This window comes from Vitis vinifera, chromosome 18 (assembly GCF_030704535.1).
Source record: "Vitis vinifera cultivar Pinot Noir 40024 chromosome 18, ASM3070453v1".
NCBI classification, from domain to species: domain Eukaryota; kingdom Viridiplantae; phylum Streptophyta; class Magnoliopsida; order Vitales; family Vitaceae; genus Vitis; species Vitis vinifera.
In genome coordinates, this window is record NC_081822.1 from 31,391,108 (window position 1) to 31,404,139 (window position 13,032).

Genomic DNA, 13,032 nt, shown 5'->3' on the forward strand with positions numbered 1-13,032 from the left:
TTCAAAGGTTAGCTTGGATTAGGGCTTTTCTAATTAGCTCAAATGTTTTGATTATAGTTTGGATTTTTTGTTTTTCACAATACACTATTTATATTATTTGGTTGTTTGGTGAAATAAATATGATATTAGGAAATATTTTTCATAATAATTTTTAAGTTATTTAAAGATCAACTTTTCATCACAAGTTAAAAATATTAATGTTTCATCCATATCATGGGTATCAGGAATTGATTCACTTATTCATTTCAATTTTTTAGAAAACAATTCACTTTTTTTTAGGAAAAATTCTAATTAATTTTTATTATATTTTATTTATTTTTATTATTTTTTTATTATAAAACTAAATATAAGAAAATCATTTTCCTTAACATTTATTACTTTCCTCCATTGTCAAGGAGAATCTCACCAGATAGAATCGATATGTTAAAACTCTACTAAACTTGAGCATCTCAAGCTGGTATGAGGCAAAATCTACAATCCCTCTGGGTTGTTAACTTTCTAGCAAAAGGATTGAAAAATGTTCTCTACCTTATTCGTTCATTTATATTTCTGGCACAAGTACATTGAAGTAGAAGTGAATAAAATAAGCCAGTGGTAGCCAGTCCTCTTCCTGAATCCAACAGAAGCTTTATTTTTATAAACAAAAACAGCTCTAAGCTCCAAAGCAGACTACAGCTATATGTAGTTCACAAAACCAATCTCATACAAGCGTTGAAGCTTCTACTTGTACATAGAAGAACCCAAATGTGTTTTCCACATGTGGCCAATACGCATAAAGCAAATAAAGACTAGCTTTGATGTTCATATGGGAAAAAGGAAAAAAAGAAAAGAAAAGAAAAAACACAAGCAACTACTAGCAGAGGGAAGAACTAGAGAAGAGGCTTTACATTTTTTTCTGGATTGCTTTCGGGAGACTTGAGCGTGCAAGAATCAGCGTCAATGATCATCTTCACAACGTCTCTCATAGTAGGGCGTGGAGTTGGAAGCTTGTTGGTGCAAAGGATAGCGACCTTCAAGACCTTAAGCATGTCCTCTTGGACGAGATCAGATACGATGTCACGGTCAAGAAGTTTTTGCACATTTTCCTGGTCACTGAGATGAGTCCCAACCCAATAAACAATATCCTTTCCTTCTCCATACTCCTCTTCAATCGGTCTTCGACCAGTAACTAATTCTAACAGAACCACGCCAAAACTATATATATCACTCTTTTCAGTGACTTTCAGAGTATATGCCAGCTCTGCAAAGAAACATTAGCATCAAGATAACAAAGTAATTCTGTGTCTTCCAGATTCAAATTTGTAAATCTATAACAGAAAGATGGGATTTGTACAAAACAAACATATACAGATCAGTAAGGAACCATCTACCATCTTCAGGCTAAGGGAGATACTTGAAGAATTAAAGCTGTTAGATTCGGTTTTGATGATTTTCTATCAATAATTTGGATTATACATGCCAGAAGCTAACTCACAATAGCATATCAGTCAATGAGTCTGTTTAATTCAGCAGTCTTATTGAGGTCAGGTAGTCTTGCAATATAAATAGGCATCAAGACAGTTTCTATGCAAATAGAGACGAGTCGAGAAGAGTCAAGAACAGGTTCGAATTAAAGCTATTTTCAAGTAAACACAAACTATGCAGAGGAGAGATGCCTGAAAATCAAGCACCACAACCCAATTGAAATTTATTCTAAGATCAACTTCAATCCAAGGGAAACAGCATGAAATTTAATCGGCCCATCCTAGATTCACAAATTCAGTCTGTTAAAGTGAAGTAAAACTTAAGAATAAACAAGCCCAAGGCTTGAAACAGGGGGCAAACGGTTTGGTGGCAGGCACCTTTACTTTTCTGGCTCGGTTGCTTAATCACCATTCTAAGGGCCTGTACATTTTCATGTAAAATTTTGCAATACTAAACCTAGGATGAGATCATTTGTTTGATAAGGAAACAGAAACAGAAACAGTTTTGAAACTCACCAGGTGCAATGTATCCATGAGTCCCTGCAAAACAGCTAGAATAAGATTCAGTAGAAGAATTGTCAGCAATCTTCGCAACCCCAAAGTCTGCGATTTTGGGCTCGTACTCCTCATCAAGTAAAATGTTGGTTGATTTAATATCTCGATGAATGATAGGCGGTGAACAATCATGGTGTAGATAAGCAATGCCTTTTGCTGCTCCCAGTGCGATTTTGTATCGTTGGTGCCAATCCAGTTCTGGCACCCCTTCCTTAATCTGCCTGTGAAGGGCCTGAAAGAGGTTACCATTGGACATGTACTCCAACACCAGAAAACTCGACCCTCCTTTCTTGAGGCAGGCATAAAGCTTCATGATATTCCTGTGCCTGATCTTCCTCAAAATCTCAATTTCTGCTGTGAAAACCTTCACTCCACTTCCCTTCCATAGTTGCTTCACGGCCACAGGGCCACCATTTCTCTTCAAATCTAAACGGTAAACTTTGCCTGTGCCTCCACTTCCAATCAGATTGTCCTCTTCCAGGTTACATACGTCCTCTGCAGTGAAGTTCACTGGGTGGAAAGACTCGAGTTTCCATTTTAGATCTTTCTCCTTCCCACCTTCCAATTCATTTTCTGCGTAAGACTCATTGTGCTTGAAGTTCCGGTAACTCACAACCAGTAATCCAACTAAAAGAATAACCAAGGCCGAGGCGATGATGCAAAACAAAAACAGCTTTTCTTTAGCAACCCTTTTTGGATCATTGTTTCCAGTGCAAACGTCCAATCCCGAATGCAATTGGATTTTGTAACTTTGCTCAACACAGAGCCCCTTGTTCCCAAGAAACGCTTGGTCTCCACCCATTTGCAAAAGATCCGATGAAACCATTCCAGATAGCTGGTTCCTAGACAAATCTATAGAACTTAGCTTCAATTTTCGCAAATTGACTGGAAGTGAACCTGTAAGCTTATTCCCAGAGAGATTCAGAGAGTTCAAGTAGGTCAGCAGTGAAAATGAGTCAGGGATATTACCGCTGAGAGAATTCCAAGCAAGATTCAAGTCCACCAGCCTAGCACATTTGCCCAGTTCTGCCGGGATTGATCCTGTGAGCGAATTTTCTTCAAGATGCAAAGACGATAACTGCTTTAAAGCACCTAATTCAGAAGGAATTTTTCCAGAGAACTCATTGCCATTCAAATAGAGCTTCCCTAAGTTTGCAAGGCTGCCAAGTTCAGATGGAAGCTTACCCGAAAACCTATTATTCGCCAAAATTAACTGATTCAAGCTGCTGGCAGTCCCAATGTCTGGAGATATTCTTCCACTGAACCCATTATCACCAAAATCAATCATTTGTACATTAGGCAGTGCCCATATCCCATTTGGGATTTCCCCGGAGAGCTGATTCTCATTTATCCTCAACCTCTGGAGAGATTTACACTTGGCATAAGAATCTGGGAACTCCCCAGAAAATCGGTTTCCCAGAGCAAGCAAGTACAGCAATCTCCCATTTTCACACAAGTACTTTGGGAAAGCACCCGAAAACTGATTCTCAGATATGTCAAAACTGTTCAGCGGAGAGAATCGGCCAAAATTTGCTGGAAATTCTCCTGAAAAATTGTTCCTATAGATGGAAAACCCTGTGAGATTACTCAAGTCCCCAAACGCTGCAGGGATTTCTCCGGAGAAGTTGTTGTCATATGATTCAAAAACCACCAACTTCTTCAGCCGACCAATCTCTTCAGGCAATTTTCCATACAACTGGTTCTCAGAAATATCAATTTCCTGCAAAAGGGTGAGGTTTGCAAGCTCTGGTGGGATCTCTCCAGTGAGCTGGTTATCAAAGAGCTCAATCTTGTAAAGTTTCTGTAACTTGGCAATGGACTTGGGGAAGTTCCCTGAGATGTTGTTGCCAGAAAAATCCAACGATTCCATTGCTGTAATTTCAAAAAACGATTCTGGAATCTCACCCCTCAACTGGGAATGTGCAAAAAAGATATAACTCAAATTCTTCAAATTTCCAATACTCTCAGGAATTTCACCCTCATCATAATGGTTTTCCCCAAGGGACAGAGAAACCAAACCAGTCAAATTTGTCACCCAAGACGGGAATGGACCAGAAAAGTAGTTTATCGACAAATCCAGAGTCCGTAAGTTGCTCAACTCTGAAAGATCGGGAACTGTTCCGATTAAATTATTGCAAGTCACATTCAACACCTGAAGATTGCTGCATTTGTTTAATTCCGAAGGTAGATATCCAGAAAGCGAATTTGAAGGAAGTACAAGATGTGTGAGGCTTCGGAGTGCAGATAGCGACGAAGAGATCTCACCCGACAGAGACTTATTGTCGAGTGAGAGTTCGTTTACTAGTCCAGTGATTGGATCACATGAGACCCCGAAAAATTTACAAGGAGAATCTGAATCTTTCCAGGAGTCCAAACGATGTAAGGGGTCTTTCAGCTGTTTCTTGAACTGAAGGAGGGCTTCAACTTCGACTGAGGATAGGGAAGGTGATAAAAGGGTAGAGAAAAAGCAGCAGCAAAGCAAGAAATGGAGGAAGGAAAGCGGGTGTTTGGCCATTGGGAAAATTAAGGAGGGCAAAAAAGGTCATTTCCCAGTTGCCAGATCCATGTGAGAATCTCTATGGTTTCAAAAACCACAATTATGGCTGAGAAGATCTGAAGGAAAAAAACACATTCAAACAAATCATTACAACACGATAAATAATACTAAAAGTGAGACAAAGCTGAGGTTTAAAGCATCAATTATTGAAGAATGACAGAGGGTCTTCCTTCCAAGCTACTCATTATACTACTCATTCTCACTTTGCTTAAAATCTTCTAACATAATAAGAATGAACCAAATCAATAACCATCTGTTTGGTTGCTGAGAAAATTTCAAATCAATGATTATGACCTCGTAAGATCGTACATATATTTATTTTTTGGCTTAGTTGAGTTATTCGTTTCAATATTCCTTTATTCTCTCATAAACCAAACAGGCTAAATGCAATAACTATTTCTATTTCTCTCAACAACTATGAATTATTCATCTATGAATGATTACGACCTGAGAAAATAATAAAAAAGTCAAAAGATTTATTTCGGCTTAGCTGGGCTATTTATTTCAACACGACACATTTAAGGCTTTCTTTTCTTTCCCTCATTTTCTCGGGAACCAAACAGAGGATAATAGTAACAATCATGTCCATTTCCCAGTGCAACTATAAATCATTCACCTATCAATGATTAGGAGTAAAGGTTTATTTTGGCTTAATTTTGTTATGAGTTTTGTTTTTTTTCCTTCCCTTTCATTTTCTCACCTACCAAACAGAATTTAATAGCAATAGCCAGTCATTTCTATGCACAATTCCGAAACCCAAACCCACTGTTCTCTCAATTATATGATTAATTTATGATAGATATCATTGAGTAAATTAGAGTTAAAATATAAAAAAAATATAATCCGAAAAGAAAACTGTGTGAATTAAAAACTTAAGATAATATTTACCGCAGAATCCAGAGAAGTTCCAAATCCGGATAATGTTTGGAATCTGAAGCTCCTTGCTCTCAGTGCCAGCTGCTACTGATCTGAAGTAAAACAAGATGCAGGAAATAAATTTCCGAGAAAAACTTGGCCTCGAATACTAAGAAAAACAAAACCAGGACTTTGTAGAGAAAGTGAAGTGTTCGGTCACTGAGAATTTGGAAAATGAAATTAGGAAAGAAGAAGAAGTGAAGTGAATGCTTTAAGCGAAAACTCAAGAAATGATTTTTCCTGAAAAACCTTTGGTTCTTCGCTGCTTGTGTTTATAACTAGAATTTTCTCGAGAAACAGAGCCTTTGATTATTGAGAATCAAGGAAATCAAAATGAAAATTCAAATCCAGAAGAAGTAAAGCGCACAATTATAAGCGGGAATTCAGAACTGCTGTACAAAAAAGAAAAAGAAAAAACAAAGAGAGAGAGAGAGAGAGAGAGAGAGAGAGAAAATACCGAAAATAGAAGCGCTTGGTTGCTGAGAATTGGAAATGAAAACTGAAACACCTAAGAAGTAAAGTCAGGAATTAGCCAAAAATTCAGGAAACAATACGCGGCAAAATCCGGGTTCTTCGCCACCTCACTGAAAAAGGGAAAAACAAAAATTCCTGAGAAGAAAGAAATGAGTATATCATTGAACTATTAGCAAAATGAACTTTCCGGGAAAATATGGCCTCTTCACCACCAAGAGAAGAAAAAGGAAAAAAGAAATGAAAAAGAAGAAGATGTATCTATACCCAGAATTTCCTCAAGAGAGGAAAATTCAGACTCCCAGGGAATGAATTTTCCGCGAAAATCTTGGTTTGTCGAAACTACCTTGAAGAACACAGACACATGAACAGAACATAGAATTTCATGGAGAAAAAAAGGTGTGTCAACAGAGAATTCAGTAAATAAAAATCCTCAGAAGAAGTAAAAGGTGAGGAATTTGAGTGAAAATATCTGATGTTAAGGGAATCAATGTGCGGACATGCACGGAAATGTAGGAATGGGCACAATGGAAACTTGCAATGATGGAGGAGAAAAGAGCATTCATTTATTAATGGAGGTGTTTTTTTTTTTTTCTTTTTCCCGAGAATTTGAAATTCACCATTTGCTTTGAGGAGAATCAGAAAAATGACAAAAATGGTGGAAAAACAAAGCACTTCCTTTCATAATTTCGTTTCTTTTAATACTTCACTCTTAGTGGAGGGGACCAATTTTGATAGATAAAATTTGATATTATCTTTTGAATTGAGATTTTTCCATAATATAATTTTTGAAATATCAAACAACGGTTGAAACTGTCAATTCATAATTTGGATATATGCATAATGTCACAGACACTAGTCAGCACAGAGTTTTTAGAAAGCATGACATTAAGGTTGAGACCCTTGAATAGGCATATAGGGTTTGTCGCACGGTCGTGCCACTGCGATGAAACTCTAGGCTTGTAAAATATAACTTTTTTGTATTTTATGTAAAATTTATATTATTTTTTTTTTAAATGTATATAAAAAGTATCACTATTTTCTACATTTAAAAATAAAAACCACGAAGCATAGTCGAAAATGAGGAAATTTTTTAAAATAAGTTATAATCTAAAAAACTATTTATATAAAAGATAAGACAATTAGTTAGGTAATTTTAAATATGGGAAAAGAATTATCATATTTAGAAAAATAATAATAACAACAATTTTAGTAATGGAAATAATTTTAAGACATAGTGTACAATTAAGAAGGGGAGTAATGAATTTGAGAAATTACATTTTAATCATTTTATTTTTCATTAATAATTGTATTTAAAGCTGTGGAAAGGTGTATATAAGTTGATCTTTTAAAGGTATTATTTGGATGTGCAAAAAATGTATTTTTATTAAAAAATTTGTGCTACATTTTTTTGTGAAAATATTAAATTAAAATAAGAGCATATAAGAGCATTTAGGTTAATATCTGCACTACAATTAAATTTTATATTATAATTAATTTATTTTGAAAGTAAAAAAAAATTATTTTAAATTTATGTAATATGAAAATACTTATTTTAAAATAATTATAAGAAACATTTCTATTTTGGTTTACCAAATTTATGAATTCCATCAAGATTTCATCTCAATTTAATTGGTCCACCAAATCCAAATTTGAAATAAAAATTACATGGAATAAGGAATACAAAAATTAGAACTAAATTTATGATTTACGAGATATGTGTATCTCATATCTCAACTTCAAATTATTAATTATTATATCCCATAGACACTGAATTTAAAAATAAAATAAGATATATTATGTCATTGCTTATTCTATTTCATTTTTGGTTGAAAATACTATATATATATATATATATATATATATATATATATATATATATATATACCTATAAATGATCAAATAATTTATTATGTCTCATCAGTAATCAAATATGGGATAAAATACATTATACTATCTTTTATCCTATCTCAACCTATATCTAATCAACTAAACATAACTTAAGACATTTTGTACTTATATGATTAAGTTCTAAAATGAACGTATGACTTAAAAGTAGAAGAGTTTAACATTGATGACACTAATAATGTTATTTCTTATAGAAGCCTAAGATTAACATTTATGTTTTATGTTTTGTACCTACATAATTAATTTTTAAAAGGGGCTTATGGCTTAAAAGTAGACAAGTTTAATATTGATGTTAGGAAACGTTATTTTTTATAGAAACTTAAGATTTACATACGTGTTTTGTTTTAATTGGGTTCTAAGAAAGCGAGAAATAAAAGCTTACATATTATTTGCTTAAGTAGTTTTGTTTAAATATTTAATAGCTTATAAAGGAAGAAAAAAAAAAGTTCAATATGAAAATATATATATATATATTTATAAAAATTGTATTTTGACTTATATAAAAAAATTATTTTATATTTAATATTATCTTTTAAAAAATTATGATTTTGATTTTAATTCCAACTTCAACTTGGGAAAAACAAGAAAAAAAGAAGTTATAATCTTTGAAATAATAATTTTCTTCAAGAATCCAATGACATCTAAAATTATTTTTTAATACACAAAGCCATCATCTCTTATATTGTCAATAGACACTATGCTAAAAGGGGACTAATAAAAAAATACAATTAATATTTGTTTAAGCATAGTTCACACACGTTGGAGAGTGCCGACAATATGATAAGAAATAAGAAAAAGGCAGCGACATTTGTGAATTGGATCCACAAGAAGAGTCAAAAAAACCCTGACCTCAGTATCTCTTGTGGACCACTTCTCCACCTAAAGATACCCACCAGCTAGGGTTATATAAAACAAGAAATTAATTTCATAGTGTGGTCTGATGCTCTGATCACTTTCCAGGTTGTAGTTTTGGGGTTAATTCCTCCTTTTTGGGTTGAGTTTTCACATGGGTGGATCGAAAATGGAAAGAGTTAAATTAATTATGCGATTGAGACCTTTAACCTTCTCAAAGTGCTCACTATTAGGAAATGAATGCCATGTATTTTATGATTAGGGTGTGTTTGTTCCCCTTGTATTTTAACTAGGGAATGAGTATCTTAATATTGAAATATGATATTATTATTATTATTATTATTATTATTATTATTATAATATAAAGTTTTGGTAATAGGATTTGATTATTGATTGTTTGCCCTAATAATTTAGATATTGATACGGAAGATTCCACTAGTTAAATAAACTTATAGTTTGATGATCAAGTCGATATAAGAGATGTAGAGAAAATCAAATATATATATAAAGAGTTTTTAGATAAAAACAACTGTGTTGGTTCTCTAGAAATTATAGGATCTGTTTGATAATTATTTTCGCAAACAATTTTCTATCCTTCGTAAAAAAAAAGAAATCGGGAAAATAAAAAATAAAATATTTTTAGAAATCATCTTTTTGTTGCTTTCAAATGTTTTTACTTGTTCATGAGGATTGTTATAAAAAATAATTATACAAATATGAAGAATGTTTAAAAATAAAGTATTACATATAAAAATTATTTTTAAAACATATTTAAAAACATAAAAAATATGTTAAAAATATTTCAAGTTTCAAATAGACATTTTTTTCTAATATCATAAAACAATTTTTAAAATTGTTTTTAAAAATAGTTATCAAACATGGTCATAGATTATCATATTATGATGTTATAACTAATTGAACAGATAAGGAAGTCGATTGTTATCATCTTCTCCATTATGATTGACATTTGAAATAAATCGTATACATCTAAAGAAATTGATTTTATGCATACATTTTAAATAACAAAGCCTACAAGTCAATTCAATAAAAAAGTTAGATTTATATAGAAATTTATAATACTCATATAAAATGTTCTAGGTTTATATAAATGTTTTTAATTTTAAAAATTTTAAATAGAAAATATATCTAAAACACACTGACCTTATTAATTATATAACTATTAATATAACAAAAAAAAGGTGGAACATGTATAATTCATGGAGTAGGGGTTGGGTTTTCTTCTCTCCTTTACTTTGTCACCTTTCCCAGATAGTTTAATACATGGAATTCTATTGTCCAATTATTAAAAAGCAGACTTTATGTGTGGAACCAAAAGGAAATTTTAAGAAGAGATCTTGTTTGTCTTTCATACTTCATCCATCGAATGATTTCATATTATTTTTTTTAATAAAATCTCAAATGATTGCCTTCTACGTGTTTTTGCTTAACTTATGTTCTTTCATTGTATTGTTGGTTTCCATAAGCTTATCCTTCTTGGGATTTGAAAATGGGCATGCCATTTGTATTTGGGTGTTTGTGAGCCACTTTCTCCCATTTTCAACAAGACACTTATTTCTTTGTTGGAATAATAAAAAATAAAAAATAAATTTTAAAAAAAAAACCTAGGAAAAAGATGAAAATGAAAAAGGAAAAGTAATAGCTAGTTAACGTCTTTGGTTGCACCAAAGGATAGAGAGATAAAATTTCATAATTATATAACAAAAAGTTGAAAAATAAAAAGTAATGTTGGGTGTTTTAAAAAGTTCTTTAAATAATATATGATATTAATGAGAATGAGTGTCAAAATACTTTTGGAAATAAAAAAAAATACTAAAAAATAATAATTTTTTTATATTTGATATTATTACTCATTCTCAACGTGTAGATATTCATACTAACTATCATCCATGTAGACATTAAGAAGGTTAAGATGAGCATATTCTTATATATGTCCACCTTAAGCCTTAAAGTCTCTACAATCTTGAGAGAGGATTTCACGATCAAACAAACTCTTACATTAGGGTTAAGGAGGCACAAAAGGACTTTTATATCTTAAAAATGTATCTATAAGGTTAAGATGAGCACATACTTATATAACATTAGAAATTTTCTTTCTTATTCAATATAAGACATCATAAAAAAAGTCAAATATATTTTCAAATTTAATCTATATAAAAAATTCGTTAAACAAGTGAAATAAGTTAAAGTAGCATGCAAAAATAATTTATTGATTTTTAAATTATTTTTTACTTTTCTTTATTTTTTTCATTCCTTCTAATTTTTCTCTTTAATTTCTTTCCCTCACATTTTCCTTTAAATTTTATGAGAACTAAATATAGTCTTAAAATTCTGGTCTTATTATTACTTTGTTAAAGATGGGAAAAAAATTATAACCAATTGAAAATTTCTTTCATACCTTTAAGCATTGTCTTGCTTCCAAACTTTCAATGGGAGATTTTGGAAAAATAATTCCAAACACATTTTTCTGATAACTTTTATTTTCTGTTTTGAGCAATAAAAGATTTTGTGGTATGGAAAATAAATATATATTAAAATTTAAATAAAATAAAATAAAATATTAAATGCATCCCTCTAATCTCTTTTCATATTCATTTTTTAAATAAAAAATATATGAAAGCACAAAACTAATTTTAATTATATATATATATTTAATAAAAAAACCAAATACAAAAATAAAAATTACTTTTCAAGAATCAAACTAACCTAAGAAAAATGATTTTTTTTTTCATACAATAAATTTGAAATAATATAAAAAATAATCTATTGACTTTACATCTAGGGTCTTTTTTTTTTTCACTTTTTATTTTTTTTTTTACTTTTTTCTCCATTTTCTTTTCTTGCATTTTCCTTTAAATTCTCCAAAACCAAACATACCTAACTCTTTTCCTTTTTCCTCTAGAAACTTGCGTATGAAAACTGCAAGTGGATTGGGAATAGTGATTATATTATTTGAGAGAGCCATCCTTCTGTATATTATTTATGGAGTAAGCTAATCATTGAGTCCTTTACTAAATTCACTATTTTATTTGAGATTATGGGGACACGTAAGTCCTAAATTAAATATTTGACATGACTACAATATCTAAGAAAGATCTCCCAAAGATATCATTGGAAGAGAATTATCAATATGAAATTCATATAATAAATTAATAATATATTCTAAAAAAAAATTCAATATTATTTAGAGTAACCCAAAAGGCCATTTTTCTTAATATCCCCAAAAAGATATATTATTAACATGAAAAAGAAGATTACCACCACTACAACTAAGAAGAAGTAAAAGCATATTGTTAAAAATTATTTTAAATTTATCTTTAATTACTAATTTTAGTGGTTGAGATTGATTTTAAATATTTAGGGTTTGTTTGATAATTATTTATGAAAATAATCTTGAAAAATAGTTTTTAAAAATTATTCTCTAATTTTTGTGAAACAAAAGTTTATTTAAAAACCTAAAATATTTTTAACATATTTTAAATATATTTTAAAAATAATTTTTATAACTAGTATTTTATTATTAATCATTCTATATGTTTATATAATTATTTCTTTAAATATTTTTAGAAAACAAGTAAAAATAATAAAAAATAATTAAAATATGTTTTCTAAAAACAACTTCTATACTTAAAAATAAAAAATAGAAAATGATTTTTAATTATCAAATATGTTTATTATGTTTTTTTTGTTTTGGAGAAGAGAAAATTGTTCTAAAAAATAGTTCTCAAACAAACTCTTAATTTTTTAAAAATTAAATTATAATTCATTTTTAAAAATAATACTAATAGTTATGGTTAATAAAACAATTTGTTTGGAAAAAAAAATATTTTGGGGGGTGGAAATTTTTTGTATTTTTTTAATTGGAAGGTCACACGTGAGCCAACAAGGACAAGTAGAGGGCTGTATGGATGAAGGAAGGGGTGTCTGCAGGTGGGGATGTATGATGGTATGGAGGAATGAGAGAGAAGATGCTTTGACTTATAATAAATAAGTGCTTTCAATGATTTCCATGTGCTTCTGCCACTGCACCTGCTCACACCTTATCACTCTTCCCTAATAAATTCTTCATATTTGAATATTTTTAATTTCAAAATTAATAATTTTCTCACTTTCCCATATATATATATACCTGAAATAATTCTGCCTTGATGCATGCACCATTATTCCTTATCCCAATATTTTTTTATTTAATATATCATTAACTATTAACTACTTTTTATTTTTATATGCTAAAAATATTTATAAAATTAATTATTATATATATATATATATATATATATATATATATATATT

General features: G+C 30.5%; 1 protein-coding gene across 2 annotated transcripts; it reads right to left on the reverse strand.

Annotated features, from left to right (window-relative positions):
* Positions 1–607: 607 nt before the first annotated feature.
* LOC100260256 (receptor protein-tyrosine kinase CEPR2) lies at positions 608–6,547 on the reverse strand. 2 transcript variants are annotated; one of them, XM_003634541.4, is made up of 5 exons: positions 6,229–6,547; positions 5,948–6,074; positions 5,464–5,543; positions 1,980–4,631; positions 608–1,240 (listed from the first exon to the last, which is right to left on the reverse strand). In XM_003634541.4, exons 4-5 carry the CDS (start codon positions 4,531–4,533, stop codon positions 870–872), a joined length of 2,925 nt encoding a protein of 974 aa, XP_003634589.1. In that variant the 5' UTR covers positions 4,534–4,631; positions 5,464–5,543; positions 5,948–6,074; positions 6,229–6,547; the 3' UTR covers positions 608–869. The 2 variants fall into 2 exon arrangements, with proteins under 2 accessions (XP_003634589.1, XP_010665363.1); XM_010667061.3 differs by having other exon boundaries at positions 5,948–6,099.
* Positions 6,548–13,032: the final 6,485 nt, after the last annotated feature.

Excerpts from the sequence above, each read along its gene's own strand:
- LOC100260256 (XM_003634541.4), bottom strand. The coding sequence starts at position 4,533 with ATGGCCAAACACCCGCTTTCCTTCCTCCATTTCTTGCTTTGCTGCTGC. Across the intron at positions 1,241-1,979 it reads TCATGGATACATTGCACCTG|AGCTGGCATATACTCTGAAA; the intron begins GTGAGTTTCAAA and ends GTTTCTTTGCAG.